The following is a 16,678-nucleotide window of genomic DNA, read 5'->3' on the forward strand; positions in this document are numbered from 1 at the left end:
AGATGTAGCACATGCTGATGGGCTTCGAGTTCCTGTTCCTTTCGTGGTCCTGCTTCAGCCAGGAGTGCCGAGTTGGGCTGTACTGTCTTCATCACCCTTTCAGACGCACTCGTGTTGTTTTGTAAGGTTGGAGGCACTTCAGTCCTCTGTTACCATGTGCCTAGGTGTCTAGACAGTACTGCCCATAGTAAGACACCATTGGGGGCTGACTTTTCTACCAGTCAGCTCAACTCGCAGCTACCATGAGAGTGGCCATTTCTTCTTTCTTTTTGGTTTGTTTGACCGTTTTTCCATGGAGCTCACTTATACTCATCTAAGGAATTGGGAAGTTGTCTTTCTATGAAGGTGTGAGAGTGTGTATGTGCTTGTGGAGGGCAGAGGACAATGCTGAGTGGTTTTTCTTTTTCTTCTCTGCCTTATGTTTTGAGACAGGGTCTCTCATTGAACCTACTACTTATGGTTGGCTAGACTGCCTGGCCAGAAAACCCCAGCAGTCCATTCTCCATGTCTCTGTGAGACATTACAAGTGCATGCTGCTCCTGTTGGCATTTTTTGCTGTTGTTGTTTGGCTTTTTTAAAGATGGATTCTGGAGATTTGGACCAAGTCACTGAGCCATTACCCCAGCAACATTTTCTTTGAGATTTTATGTTTTGCTACTTCGACAAGTCATGGGTATAATAAAGTTTTAAAAAAGGGATTTATATAATCTCTTTTCAAAGAAAAATATGATCCCTAAACCTACACATAATTGATGACTATTTGTGTATTCCCATTCAAATTAAGTTCAAGGGAAGATTAGGTGAGGGTGTATTTGCTGTCTGAATTCAATGAGAGGGTAAGAGAGGAAGAGGGATAAAATAGCAAAGGAAACACTTCTAGAATAATTTGTTAATACTAGAGGTGAGTTTATAAAAGTATCTGTGGGTTTTTCTTTGTGCAATTTGTTTTCTTTTTTTTTTTTTTTTTGCTAAAAATGCAAATTGACTGACATCAGATATCACTAGTCCTAAGATCATTGACTGAGTAGGACAATTCACAGTACTTGGAATATTGATGTATTAGTGGATACAATCAACAAAGAGGAAAGGTATATGGGGTGAAGTTCAGTGGAAACCAACCAGTACTTTAGAACTTTTTCACAGTTACCACGTAGGTGTACCTAGTTCCCTCAGGACTTTGGAGAACTGGTAAATCTTACAAAAAGTTCGCATTTTTACTGGGACTGGTATGTGGGTCTGTGCGACCTAGGTAGTACTGTGATCTAGTACTACTGTATTTCCAGACTCCTACAAGCAAACAGATGCTCAACCTCACAGCACAAGCATTAGATACAGTGAGTAGCTGCCTTATCAGCTATGTGGAAAGATTTTCCTGAACATTCAAAGGCTATTCCTCTGAACAGACCTTGTAAACTAATACTGTAGGACTCCATCCTGCTGTATTAGTTCTTTTCTACACAACTGTCCATTAACATTTTGATTAGGTTATGGTACAGTCTGGCGAACAGAGGGAATAGTCCAGTTGTGTCTTTGAAGTGTAAATTGAGCTTGCCAAAGGGCCTGATCAGCAATGCAGAGGATAAAGGAATGTATACTTATTTGATCTTCATATCAAGCTAATTATTACCAATTTTCAGAAGCAGAAGGAGAAAGGTTTTGTGCAGTATGGTATATTGTAGTCTTTTATCAGTATTGAGAGGAATAGTGAGAGGAAAGCAGAGAGAAGTGATTTTAATAGCAAAGTATGCTGCCCAAGCCTTTGATTTTTAAGAAAGTATGCTTTACTTTTTAGAGCATTTTTAGGTCTGTAGTAAAACTGAGAGGAAGGTAATACAGAACTACCCATACTGATATCTTCTGCCTCCCCCTAGAATGCATCATCAGAAAAGAACATTAGCTACAACTGATGACCACACATCAGCATGGTATTATTGCCTAAAGACCGTAGTCTGCAGTAGAGTCACTTTTGTTGTGTTTTATGGGTTTGGGAAGTTTTAATGGTGCATATCTGCTGTTCAGTATTATCCAGAGTAGTTTTATTACTTAACAGTCTTCTGTGTTTTGCCTTTTGCTCCTTTTCTTTTCTCACATCTGGCAACCACTAGTCCTTTTACTGTCTTCGTAGTTTGTGTTTTCAGCACAGAGTTCACCTAGAATGACACAAGGATGTGACCATGAATGCATACACTTCCAGTTACGGATAAGTAAGGGTTTCCTTCTTCCTCTGTTCCATATGTGATAGCTCACTCTCATCATTGCTTAGATATGCTCACTTCTTCATTAATGTACTGGAGCATATCTGTTTCTAAATTTGGCCAATTTTTAAAAAAATTCTTATAAATGTGTACACGCAGGGTTTTGTATAGATATATTTTCGACTCCTTTGAGTAAATCAGAAGAAGCACAATTGCTAGATCATGTGGCATGAGGATGTTTACTTTTTAAGAAAATTACCAAACTTTAGGTAGACCCTGGAAATCTCCACCCCAAAATACAGACTTAAGTTATTCCTCTTAATTGCCCATCAGAACTTGATAAGAGATCTTGGTTGCAAGAAGTAGAGGAATTATGTTGGAATTGAGCTGGAAGCTTTTGCCTTTGCTGGAAGGTTCTATCCTGGTTGCTGGAGCATAGAAGGCATCACTAATCCTACAAGCTCTAATGCCAACAGTACAAGGCAAGATGTGCCTACTCATGAAACAGTGGCAAGACTTATGTGGGCATCCACAGCTCTTCTATAGGATTTGAGGTGTATCCCACAGGAGGTAATACATACCTGGTACTATAAACCGAGTAGTCAAAGACACAGGCCTGAGAAGATCCTAAGCTGTTGTTTAGATAAGTTGACATTGTTCTAAACTACAATCCAAGTAACTTATACTCAGATAAGTACTGCTCTTAGCTTTAATCAGAAAAGCTGCTCTTCCTAGTAAATAGTGGTAAGTGTAGAGGCTGTGCCTGTTCATGGTGCTTAAAGAAAGTGACAGTTGAGTGCTTGACCCTAAAAAAGACTTTTATACTATTGTCTTTAAGGATGACATTGTAGGACAGAGAGTGAAAGAATGTAAGAACAAGAAGAAAGAAAGAAGATAAGAAGAAACACGTGGATATACTATCTACAGGGAATGATTGCTATTGTAAACTTCTCATGGCAGCTGGGGTCGCCTGGACTGGACCTTCACAACACCTGGCTTGTCAATCGTGACAATGCTGAGGAGCTTGAGGCCCTACCCCTCCATGCTGAACTAGTGGCTTCTGATGGATTCTGAAGGAGGATAGTCACTGTTTCAGTTGTCCTCCCACTCCTGAGCCCAGCAGGCTGTGATAATGTGTAGTTCCAAATCTGCAGAGACATATCTGGTCCTGGTTAAACTTAGAGGACCACAAAACAAAAAGATAAGTATGAGAAAGGAGCCTGTAAGGAGGAAGGGGAGACAGGATCAGAGAGGGAAATATGGGAAGGATGGTTGGTGGCAAGAATAAACAGTGCACCATAGACATTTATGAAGTTATCTGAGAACAAATGTAGTCAATGAAAATGCATTTCTCCAGTTGCCTTCCAGAATGGCCGTAGTACTTTGAGTGTCCACAAACAATACGCCATGATTCCTGTTGCTCAGGCCTTTGCTAGCATTTGTTGGTATCCATTTTTTTCTGAATGTTTGCATCTTCTGCATGACTAATTATATCATCCATGAGGGTACCCTTAGCTATAGATTGGATCTGGTGTGTTCCCTATAATCCCTATGCATTAAAAGCTTGATTTGGCTGTTGCTGTAGGAGCATGATGTTAACTTTAAGAAGGGGATCCAGTGGAAGATCTTGCATCCACTGTACCCATGCCCTCGGTGTAATGGGATAGCCCCTTTTCACTTCTGGTCATGAGATGAGTAGTTTTGCTGTACTATGTGGTGCTGTTAGGATGCACTACCTTCCCATGGGCACCAGAGCAAAGGGGCCAACTGATTATGAACTGGAATCTTCAACATTATTAGTCACAATGAATCTCTTTTCTTTATAAACCATGGTTTCTGAGGTTTGTTATATTGACAGACGCCAGTGCATTTAATATTTCCTTCTCTTGCCTTACTGAATTATCCCAGACTCCAGCACAGTCCTGGAAGTCTGCAGTGAGAAGACACCATCTTTTCTCAGACCTTGTGGGAATGCTTTGAGTTTCTCACTCTAAATTTGATGTTAATGACCATTGATAAAACCACTCATCCTTATCAGTTAAGTACATTCCTTTCTCCTCTTAGTCATTCAGGGTTTCTCTCTTAGTCATGAATGGGTGATATTTTATTCTGATTATGTTAGTTTCTTTATTGGCCTGTTGATATGTAGATTATATAAGTGTTCCAATGTTGAACCAACTGTGAATACTTGGGATGATTTCCACATGCTCATACTGTCTACTTTCTGTTTTTCATCATTCGATTTTGTTTGGGATGCTTTCTCAGTTTCCCGTCTGTGTTCACCAGTCCTGTTATTGGTCTCATGAACAGAGAATTAGAGCACATTTGAACTATTAACTCTCTTTATGGCTTTTGGAAGAGTATTTTAGTATAATTGGTATAATTTCTTACATATTTTCCTTTGAAATGCTTCGATCTTGTGCTTTCTCTTTTGGAAGATTGTTAATTATTGGCTTGGTTCCTTTGGTAGTGATAGGCATAGTCGAATTTTTTTCTCATAGAGATTCTAGCGAGTGACGTTTTTCAAGGATTGAAGCATTTCACCTAGTCTATCAGATTTGTTCATAGTTTCCTTTACTGCTCTTTCTGTGTTTCTTCAAGTTTGTACTATTGTCTCTTTCATGTCTGATAATAATGTAACCTGTTTCCTCTTGAGATTAGATATATTGGTTTTATTTATTTATTTATTTATTTTTTTGTTGTTCTTTTTTTCGGAGCTGGGGATCGAACCCAGGGCCTTGCGCTTCCTAGGCAAGCGTATATTGGTTTTATTTTTTAAGAATCCCCTTTGGTTTCTTTGATTTTTCTTTTAGTGATTTTGCTGATTCTTATTCTAATTTTTATTATTTCTTTCCTGTAGCTTATTTTGGAACTAACCCACTCTTTTGGGGCTTTCTAAAAGTTGAAGAAAATGAAACTGTTTCACGTTTTCAGATGGTTCTTGTTTTCTATTGTGTATATTCAGGCTGCCCATTTCCACTGAAGTCCCACTTGCATCTCACACAAACTCTCGTAAGCTGTGAGCATTGGTCATCATTGACCTGTGTTCAGAGTCACTGTGGAGGATGGGATGACCTAGATGTGTCTAAGACTTTTCCACAGGGGACATGTGGGATGCTCTGCATGTGCTGGATGCCTGGGCAGAGTCAAGGAGAGGAGAAAGCAGCATAGTTCGGGGTTCACCGTCTCCCTGCTTCCTTGCTTGCACTGTAAGCTGCTCTGCTCTACTGACTGAACCTTCCTTCCCACGTTGATCCTAGAAATCATGAGATTTAGTGAGTCAGGAGCCAGATGGAGCCTTCTTCTTTTATATATTTTTTTTCTGCTTGGTATTTTGTCACAGCATTGAGAAAAGTTAATAGATTTGTAGTTAGCAGATAATTTCATTTAAAATGTTTAAATATTTCTCTTGATATTATCATCTGATCTTTGTATTATTTAGAAGTTTGCTTAATCACCACGAAGTGCTGACAATGTCCAGCTGATGTCATTGTGCTTTGTTCTGCTTTAATTCTATTGTTATTTAGTAGCAGCCACCATAGGATTTAGAGCCCTCCACACTTGACAAACAGTTTTATGCTTTCATGGCCCCCTGTACAGTATTTCTTGGTGAGTGTTCTATGTGAGCTTGAGGAAAACTATGCACTCTGCTGTTTCTACATGACATAATCTATAGACACCTGTTACAGCTAGGCAATCAGTGCTATTTAAGTCCTCAGGGCTGCTGGCTGCTGGGTGTGTCTGCCTCTGCATCTGCTAGAGAGGTGCGAAGTCTCCGTTCTATCAGTAGATCCTCGGCCACCTCTCCTTGCAGGTCTGTGGGGCTTGCTTACATGTTTGGTACCGACTTGTTCAGTGATTATACACTGATGATTGTTAGATCTTTATGATCACTTTATCACTGCCTGACCCCTCCTTATTATCTATTATTATCTCTCTCTCCCTCCCTTCCCTGCCCCCTTTTCTTTTTCTAACTGGCTACAATGCATTAGATCAAAGGAACCATAGGAAGTAGGCATTTAGTATTGTGGGGTGTGTGTGTGTGTGTGTGTGTGTGTGTGTGTGTGTGTTTCTCCTTTGGTAATATCTCAGCCCTTTAGTAAGCTGTGCTTCTATTCTATGAATTTTACGTGTGCCTCTTAGTTCTTCTCCATCCACTGTTAGGATGGTCGAGAGGCTGTAGTTGATCTATCCCTTTCACTGGACATGTTGGGCTATGCTAAAACTTTGGTTGTTTTCCTACTGGGAGAATAGTTTTTTTTTTCTTTTGCTTTTGTTTTGTTTTTTCCCTCTGATATTGACTCTAAGAAGTGGCAAGGCTCCTGAGATAACAAATTGTTCTCGCCCATGATGGATTTTCCCTGGAGTAGGTTCAGATTTGTCCACCCATCTTCAGCAATATATCAGTTACTGCTTGGGTTTCTAAGCCGTGTTAAGGAAGGGCTCTCTGTCTTAAGCCTTGACTTCCTGCATTCTGTCTGTTGTCACGTTGTAGGGCAGTGGTTTGCTGGTCCCCTTTCCTTTTGACCTAGCAGTAGTTGTTCATTTTTCAGTTTGTTTATTACCTGATCTCAAAATCTGTAGACATTTGTTAAAATGTAAATAAAAACCCCAAAGACAGCTATTATTCCTAGTTTGGCCCATTTTCAAATTCATAACACTTTCTCTGCAGAAATTATTTGGAAATTTCATTGTTTTCTGTTCTTCCTTGACACTGCACTATGAGCATCTCCCAGTGTTACCTGTTAGTGTTAGAAAAGGTTGACTGTGAAAACTTGTATGAAATTCCATTAAGTTTAACCTGATTTATTGGCCCATTCTCCCAATTGGACATTTAGGCCTTCATTTTTTGTGATTGGAGTACTTTGCCATCAGGCTTATTTTAAAAAATCTCTAATAATCTGAGATAAAAATGCTCTATTGTTTACTTAACTGGAGGTTTATGGTCATTGTGGTGACCACGTTGCAGACTCCTGGAGGAGGGTGGGCAGCTTCGTAAGACCCAGCTTCAGCACCATGTGGCTCTTACCATGGTGCCCGTGTGGTAGCAGAGCCTACTGATGAGGCATTGGCGGATGAGACCGGCTAGCGGGAGGTAGGCGTTGTGGTCTCTTTTCTTTCTTTTTTTTTTTTTTTTTAAATTAACTTGAGTATTTCTTATATACATTTCGAGTGTTATTCCCTTTCCCGGTTTCCGGGCAAACATCCCCCTCCTCCCTCCCCTTCCTTATAGGTGTTCCCCTCCCCACCCTCCCCCCATTGCCGCCCTCCCCCCAACAGTCTAGTTCACTGGGGGTTCAGTCTTAGCAGGACCCAGGGCTTCCCCTTCCACTGGTGCTCTTACTAGGATATTCATTGCTACCTATGAGGTCAGAGTCCAGGGTCAGTCCATGTATAGTCTTTAGGTAGTGGCTTAGTCCCTGGAAGCTCTGGTTGCTTGACATTGTTGTACTTTTGGGGTCTCAAGCCCCTTCAAGCTCTTCCAGTTCTTTCTCTGATTCCTTCAACGGGGGTCCTATTCTCAGTTCAGTGGTTTGCTGCTGGCATTCGCCTCTGTATTTGCTGTATTCTGGCTGTGTCTCTCAGGAGCGATCTACATCCGGCTCCTGTCGGTCTGCACTTCTTTGCTTCATCCATCTTGTCTAATTGGGTGGCTGTATATGTATGGGCCACATGTGGGGCAGGCTCTGAATGGGTGTTCCTTCAGTCTCTGTTTTAATCTTTGCCTCTCTCTTCCCTGCCAAGGGTATTCTTGTTCCCCTTTTAAAGAAGGAGTGAAGCATTCACATTTTGATCATCCGTCTTGAGTTTCATTTGTTCTAGGCTTCTAGGGTAATTCAAGCATTTGGGCTAATAGCCACTTATCAATGAGTGCATACCATGTATGTCTTTCTGTGATTGGGTTAGCTCACTCAGGATGATATTTTCCAGTTCCAACCATTTGCCTACGAATTTCATAAAGTCATTGTTTTTGATAGCTGAGTAATATTCCATTGTGTAGATGTACCACATTTTCTGTATCCATTCCTCTGTTGAAGGGCATCTGGGTTCTTTCCATTTTCTGGCTATTATAAATAAGGCTGCAATGAACATAGTGGAGCACGTGTCTTTTTTATATGTTGGGGCATCTTTTGGGTATATGCCCAAGAGAGGTATAGCTGGATCCTCAGGCAGTTCAATGTCCAATTTTCTGAGGAACCTCCAGACTGATTTCCAGAATGGTTGTACCAGTCTGCAACCCCACCAACAATGGAGGAGTGTTCCTCTTTCTCCGCATCCTCACCAGCATTTGCTGTCACCTGAGTTTTTGATCTTAGCCATTCTCACTGGTGTGAGGTGAAATCTCAGGGTTGTTTTGATTTGCATTTCCCTTATGACTAAAGATGTTGAACATTTCTTTAGGTTTTTCTCAGCCATTCGGCATTCCTCAGCTGTGAATTCTTTGTTTAGCTCTGAACCCCATTTTTTAATAGGGCTATTTGTCTCCCTGCGGTCTAACATCTCGAGTTCTTTGTATATTTTGGATATAAGGCCTCTATCTGTTGTAGGATTGGTGAAGATTTTTTCCTAATCTGTTGGTTGCCGTTTTGTCCTAACCACAGTGTCCTTTGCCTTACAGAAGCTTTGCAGTTTTATGAGATCCCATTTGTTGATTCTTGATCTTAGAGTATAAGCCATTGGTGTTTTGTTCAGGAAATTTTTTCCAGTGCCCATGTGTTCCAGATGCTTCCCTAGTTTTTCTTCTATTAGTTTGAGTGTGTCTGGTTTGATGTGGAGGTCCTTGATCCACTTGGACTTAAGCTTTGTACAGGGTGATAAGCATGGATCGATCTGCATTCTTCTACATGTTGACCTCCAGTTGAACCAGCACCATTTGCTGAAAATGCTATCTTTTTTCCATTGGATGGTTTTGGCTCCTTTGTCAAAAATCAAGTGACCATAGGTGTTGTGGGTTCATTTCTGGGTCTTCAATTCTATTCCATTGGTCTATCTGTCTGTCTCTGTACCAATACCATGCAGTTTTTATCACTATTGCTCTGTAATACTGCTTGAGTTCAGGGATAGTGATTCCCCCTGAAGTCCTTTTATTGTTGAGGATAGTTTTAGCTCTCCTGGGTTTTTTGTTATTCCAGATGAATTTGCAAATTGTTGTGTCTAACTCTTTGAAGAATTGGATTGGTATTTTGATGGGGATTGCATTGAATCTGTAGATCGCTTTTGGTAAAATGGCCATTTTTACTATATTAATCCTGCCAATCCATGAGCATGGGAGATCTTTCCATCTTCTGAGGTCTTCTTCAATTTCTTTCTTCAGTGTCTTGAAGTTCTTATTGTACAAATCTTTTACTTGCTTGGTTAAAGTCACACCGAGGTACGTTATATTATTTGGGTCTATTATGAAGGGTGTCATTTCCCTAATTTCTTTCTTGGCTTGTTTCTCTTTTGTGTAGAGGAAGGCTACTGATTTATTTGAGTTAATTATATACCTAGCCACTTTGCTGAAGTTGTTTATCAGCTTTAGTAGTTCTCTGGTGGAACTTTTGGGATCACTTAAATAAACTATCATATCATCTGCAAATAGTGATATTTTGACTTCTTCTTTTCCGATCTGTATCCCCTTGACCTCCTATTGTTGTCTGAGTGCTCTGGCTAGAACTTCAAGAACTATATTGAATAAGTAGGGAGAGAGTGGGCAGCCTTGTCTAGTCCCTGATTTTAGTGGGATTGCTTCAAGTTTCTCTCCATTTAATTTAATGTTAGCAACTGGTTTGCTGTATATGGCTTTTACTATGTTTAGGTATGGGCCTTGAATTCCTATTCTTTCCAGGACTTTTATCATGAAGGGGTGTTGAATTTTGTCAAATGCTTTCTCAACATCTAATGAAAGGATCATGTGGTTCTGTTCTTTCAGTTTGTTTATATAATGGATCACATTGATGGTTTTCCGTATATTAAACCATCCCTGCATGCCTGGGATGAAGCCTACTTGATCATGGTGGATGATTGTTTTGATGTGCTCTTGGATTCGGTTTGACAGAATTTTATTGAGTATTTTTGCGTCGATATTCATAAGGGAAATTGGTCTGAAGTTCTCTTTCTTTGTTGGGTCTTTGTGTGGTTTAGGTATAAGAGTAATTGTGGCTTCATAGAAGGTATTCGGTAGTGCTCCATCTGTTTCAATTTTGTGGAATAATTTGGATAATATTGGTATGAGGTCTTCTATGGAGGTCTGATAGAATTCTGCACTAAACCCGTCTGGACCTGTGCTCTTTTTGGTTGGGAGACCTTTAATGACTGCTTCTATTTCCTTAGGAGTTATGGGGTTGTTTAACTGGTTTATCTGTTCCTGATTTAACTTCGATACCTGGTATCTGTCTAGGAAATTGTTCATTTCCTGCAGATTTTCAAGTTTTGTTGAATATAGGCTTTTATAGTAAGATCTGATGATTTTTTGAATTTCCTCTGAATCTGTAGTTATGTCTCCCTTTTCATTTCTGATTTTGTTAATTTGGACATACTCTCTGTGTCCTCTTGTTAGTCTGGCTAAGGGTTTATCTATCTTGTTGATTTTCTCAAAGAACCAACTTTTGGTTCTGTTGATTCTTTCTATGGTCCTTTTTGTTTCTACTTGGTTGATTTCAGCTCTGAGTTTGATTATTTCCTGCCTTCTACTCCTCCTGGGTGTATTTGCTTCTTTTTGTTCTAGAGCTTTTAGGTATGCTGTCAAGCTGCTGACATATGCCCTTTCCTGTTTCTTTCTGCAGGCACACAGCGCTATGAGTTTTCCTCTTAGCACAGCTTTCATTGTGTCCCATAAGTTTGGGTATGTTGTACCTTCATTTTCATTAAATTCTAAAAAGTCTTTAATTTCTTTCTTTATTTCTTCCTTGACCAGGTTATCATTGAGTAGAGCATTGTTCAATTTCCACGTATATGTGGGCATTCTTCCCTTATTGTTATTGAAGACCAGCTTTAGGCCGTGGTGGTCTGATAGCACGCATGGGATTATTTCTGTCTTTCTGTACCTGTTGAGGCCCGTTTTTTGACCAATTATATGGTCAATTTTGGAGAAAGTACCATGAGGAGCTGAGAAGAAGGTATATCCTTTTGCTTTAGGATAGAATGTTCTATAAATATCCGTTAAGTCCATTTGGCTCATGACTTCTCTTAGTCTGTCTACGTCTCTGTTTAATTTCTGTTTCCATGATCTGTCCATTGATGAGAGTGGGGTGTTGAAATCTCCTACTATTATTGTGTGAGGTGCAATGTGTGTTTTGAGCTTTAGTAAGGTTTCTTTTACGTATGTAGGTGCCCTTGTATTTGGCGCATAGATATTTAGGATTGAGAGTTCATCTTGGTGGATTTTTCCTTTGATAAATATGAAGTGACCTTCCTTATCTTTTTTGGTGACTTTTAGTTGAAAATTGATTTTATTTGATATTAGAATGGCTACTCCAGCTTGCTTCTTCTGACCATTTGCTTGGAAAGTTGTTTTCCAGCCTTTCACTCTGAGGTAGTGTCTGTCTTTGTCTCTGAGGTGTGTTTCCTGTAGGCAGCAGAATGCAGGGTCCTTGTTGCGTATCCAGTTTGTTAATCTAGTCTTTTTATTGGGGAGTTGAGGGCATTGATGTTGAGAGATATTAAGGAATAGTGATTATTGCTTCCTGTTATATTCATATTTGGATGTGAGGTTATGTTTGTGTGCTTTTCTTCTCTTTGTTTTGTTGCCAAGATGATTAGTTTCTTGCTTCTTCTAGGGTATAGCTTGCCTCCTTATGTTGGGCTTTCCCATTTATTATCCTTTGTAGTGCTGGATTTGTAGAAAGATATTGTGTAAATTTGGTTTTGTCATGGAATATCTTGGTTTCTCCATCTATGTTAATTGAGAGTTTTGCAGGATACAGTAACCTGGGCTGGCATTTGTGTTCTCTTAGGGTCTGTATGACATCAGTCCAGGATCTTCTGGCCTTCATAGTTTCTGGCGAGAAGTCTGGTGTGATTCTGATAGGTCTGCCTTTATATGTTACTTGACCTTTTTCCCTTACTGCTTTTAATATTCTTTCTTTATTTTGTGCGTTTGGTGTTTTGACAATTATGTGACGGGAGGTGTTTCTTTTCTGGTCCAGTCTATTTGGAGTTCTGTAGGCTTCTTGTATGCCTATGGGTATCTCTTTTTTTAGGTTAGGGAAGTTTTCTTCTATGATTTTGTTGAAGATATTTACTGGTCCTTTGAGCTGGAAGTCTTCACTCTCTTCTATACCTATTATCCTTAGGTTTGATCTTCTCATTGAGTCCTGGATTTCCTGTGTGTTTTGGACCAGTAGCTTTTTCTGCTTTACATTATCTTTGACAGTTGAGTCAATGATTTCTATGGAATCTTCTGCTCCTGAGATTCTCTCTTCCATCTCTTGTATTCTGTTGGTGAAGCTTGTATCTACAGCTCCTTGTCTCTTCTTTTGATTTTCTATATCCAGGGTTGTTTCCATGTGTTCTTTCTTGATTGCTTCTATTTCCATTTTTAATTCCTTCAACTGTTTGATTGTGTTTTCCTGGAATTCTTTCAGGGATTTTTGTGTCTCCTCTCTATGGGCTTCTATTTGTTTATTTATGTTTTCCTGGAATTCTTTCAGGCATTTTTGCCATTCCTCTCTGTAGGCTTCTACTTGTTTATTAATGTTTTCCTGTGTTTCTCTAAGGGAGTTCTTCACGTCTTTCTTGAAGTCCTCCAGCATCATGATCAAATATGTTTTGAAACTAGATCTTGCTTTTCTGGTGTGTTTGGATATTCCATGTTTGTTTTGATGGGAGAATTGTGCTCCGATGGTGCCATGTAGTCTTGGTTTCTGTTGCTTGGGTTCCTGCGCTTGCCTCTTGCCATCAGATTATCTCTAGTGTTACTTTGTTCTGCTATTTCTGACAGTGGCTAGACTGTCCTATAAGCCTGTGTGTCAGGAGTGCTGTAGACCTGTTTTCCTGTTTTCTTTCAGCCTGTTATGGGGACAGAGTGTTCCGCTTTCCGGCGTGTAGTTTTTCCTCTCTACAGGTCTTCAGCTGTTCCTGTGGGCCTGTGTTTTGAGTTCACCAGGCAGGTCACTTGCAGCAGAAAAGTTGGTCTTACCTGTGGTCCCGAGGCTCAAGTTCGCTCTTTGGGTGCTGCCCACGAGCTCTCTGCAGCGGCAGCAACCAGGAAGATCTGCACCACCATTTCAGGGAGCTTCCGTGCACCAGGGTTCTAGATGGCGTTTGGTGTTTTCCTCTGGAATCAGTAATGTGTGCAGAGTGCAGTCTTTTCTGGTTTCCCAGGCGTGTCTGCTTCTCTGAAGGTTTAGCTCTCCCTCCCACGGGATTTGGGTGCAGAGAACTCTTTATCAGGTCTGTTCCTTCAGGTTCCGGCGGTGTCTCAGGCGCAGGGTCCTGCCGCTCCTGGGCCCTCCCCCACGGGAACCCAGAGGCCTTATACAGTTTCCTCTTGGGCCAGGGATGTGGGCAGCGGTGGGCAGTGTGGTCTCTTTTCATGTTTTTTTTCCAGTGGTTTCCACTCCTGGATTTCATTCCACTATTTTAAATGCTGTGATTTGTTTGCATATACTTGTTGCAAATAGTTCCTCCATTTTGTTTATTGCCTTTTAGTTTATTATATATAGATAGGTTTTCAATTGAATGGAAAGTTATTTTTTCTAAAAGTTTTTTTTTTTTTTATAGAATATCCGACATTCTAAAATCAGACATACACTTGCCTTATTTCCTGAAGGTTAATTGCTTCTCTTCAGTTCTCACCCTTCCTCTCAGGGTGATTGTTCCTGGCAGGCAAGCAGATAGTTCATTTATTTATTGTGTTAGGAAAATCTACGTCCTCTACCCTAGTTAAAAGGTAGTGACTTAGTATTACCTATTTGTGCTCATTACCTATACTCACTTGGCCAAATTACCAAGTATTTTACAGAATTTTATCAGAGATCTGTTGAATTTGTACATTAATTTAGAAGGAATTAAGGTTTTATTAAGATTGGATCCAGGACCTTGGTCATACCTGGCAAGCACCACACTACTGAGTCCAGTAGTGTGTACGTTCCCAGTTCAAATATACTTTATTTTATTTAGAGTCTATGTGTATTTGTTTTTTATTTAGGTATAGTCTTTTTTTATTTACTGTGTAGTCTGTATTAGGATTCTCTAAAGGAACAGAATGATTAGAATGGACATAGAAACACAGTAAAGGGGGATTCCTTAGATTGGTTTACAGATGTTGTATGGGAAGTCCAGCTATTAGTGTTTCACATTGGAGAGTCTGAGAATCCAGAAGTTCAGACCGTAGAGCTGAGTGTTTCAGTAATCGTGACCTGGAGGTGAAGGCCTGGAGGATTCCCGGAGAGCAGCTGGTCCCAGCCTGCTGGAGTCCTGGAGAATCAGTAAGTAAAGGGATGCCATTGTACTGTTACACTGAGAGCATTGGCTGTCAGCCTTCTAACAGTTCTCATGTGGTGGTGACCCCAGCCATACAATTATTTTCATTGCTGTGTCCTAACTGTAATTTTGCTACTGTTCTAAATTGTAACTTTAACATCTATATTTCCAATGGTTTTAGGTGACTGTGGTGGAAAGGCCCTTAGACTTCCCCAAGGGCTGAGGAACTCCTGTAGCAGTTACAGGAGGTGACCCTGTCTGCAAGAGCAAGGGCAAAAGGCCCAGGGCAAAGCCTTCTTCTTCCGTGTCCGTCCTTTCATCTGGGCTTTCAGCACACAGTGCCGCTTAGACTTAGGCAGTGGGGTCACCCTGCCGTGCAGAGTCTGATAAAAACCTCACGGGGATGTTCAGCTCCTTGCATTTTACCTTATCCCAGAGGCCAAGATTCATCTCACTACCTTACTGGAAAACCTTTTCGTATTGGTCCAGTACTTTTCTCTCCTTGTGAACATTGTGTTTCTGTGTTGCTGTTAGGAATAATCTCTTTGGGATAATGTTTCCCTTTTCTACTTACTAGGTTTGTTAAGGATCTACATAGTCATTGTGACATGCTTTCTATTGAAACACAGTGTTAAGCATCTTGAGATTAGTCTATAAGACACAACAGACAACTTGCGAGAATTCAAAGAGGTTATCAAAGTTACAGATTCTCTTTTTTCTTTGTACCAAGAGTAGATTCTACAACAGCTGAGAGTGAATTCTTTTGAAGTGTTTTTCCTTTGTAGATCTTGTGCATATATCATGTTATTTTATTTTTTGCCATGATCCTAAAAATAGGTGCCTTTTTTATTGCCTCTCCCTGGTACTAGTTGCTTGCTGTGTTTCTGGGTCAGATTGTGCTCTGTAAGCATTTATCCCGACATGTGAGGTACTGGAAGCCGTGTTGTCCTTTCTGGGTGGTGATGATTGATGACGCTTAGAGCAGGCGCCGCACTGTGGCATCTTCATTAGAAGCACACAGTAGGTTTTCCTGCTCTGTACTTCTAGTGACGAATGAGATGTAAGCTTTGCCAGTGATTGTTACTACGTCAGCGCTTGCCCAGAGGAGGCAGAACCTAGCTGTTGAGCACAGCTCTATACATCCTGTTGCAAAATTACTAATGATCTCAAAATGGCCACAAGAGAGCATTAAGTCCAGGCCTTTGGTACACAGGCTATCCCCGGTAAAGACCTGCCTGCCATACAGACAATGTTGGTGATGCGCACCGTTATGAGGCCACTTCAGCTGCTGATCCAGTTTTTATCCCAGCTTTATATTTGCTCTTTCTGGTGACTTGAATTCTTTTAACTGCATTTTGGTCAAGGAAATTTGTTTCAATATGATATTTTAAATAGTAAGATATTTGTAAGGCAGTTCTGGAAACAGGATGTCTTATCAAAAACAAATAATTGAGAGACCCTAAGTGTAAAAAATTTAAATGATAGATTTTCCAATTTTTCCTTTTGCGAGTTTACTTGATGTTAAGGTCATTGACCTCCAGGATGTTGAGCTGAAGCCTCTCTTGCCGTGAATTGTGAATGTCTCAGCTGTCAGCCTTCCCACTTGCTGTGCTAATTCATCATTTGGGTGTCTGCTCTTTCTAGATCTTTGGTCTTTTCTAGCTGAACTTTCTTGGATACTCAGTGCAGTGACACACTGGTGTCTGACCTATCCTATAGTATGACAGAGACCTGTCCTTATTGTCCCTGCTTTCCCTCTAGCCTTGGCCTTGAGTCAGCTTCTCACCCACGACTGTTAGGCTGATGGTATCACTTCTTGCTATTAGAAATCTTTCAGTCAGTTCCTAGTTGCCCTTTATGTTTTGAATAAGGTTTTCTTTCATACAGAATCCAGCATCTCCCTCCCCCTTTGAATCCCTTGGCCTCCCCCAAGATGACTCCCATGCCCTCCTACTGAGCTTCCTGCCTCTTCTGCCAGCACATCTTCACTTGTCTGTCCCAGCTTTTCTCAGTTTTGCCTTTCCTGTTTCAGAGGAAAAGATGTCCCACTTACTTCTTTGCAAAATGAACTTTCAATT

General features: G+C 40.5%; 1 protein-coding gene across 15 annotated transcripts in view; it reads left to right on the top strand.

Moving 5' to 3' along the window:
• Fbxo15 (F-box protein 15) overlaps positions 1–16,678 on the top strand; it is a 98,981-nt gene that overhangs the window by 41,538 nt on the left and 40,765 nt on the right. The window contains exon 9 of one of the 15 annotated variants that reach the window (XM_087593192.1): positions 3,034–4,019. In XM_087593192.1, the coding sequence (XP_087449318.1) occupies positions 3,034–3,038 (5 nt within the window). In that variant the 3' untranslated portion in view covers positions 3,039–4,019. 15 annotated transcript variants of the gene reach the window in all.

The sequence above is a fragment of the Rattus norvegicus genome, chromosome 18 (genome assembly GCF_021556685.1).
Source record: "Rattus norvegicus strain SHRSP/BbbUtx chromosome 18, alternate assembly SHRSP_T2T, whole genome shotgun sequence".
NCBI classification, from domain to species: domain Eukaryota; kingdom Metazoa; phylum Chordata; class Mammalia; order Rodentia; family Muridae; genus Rattus; species Rattus norvegicus.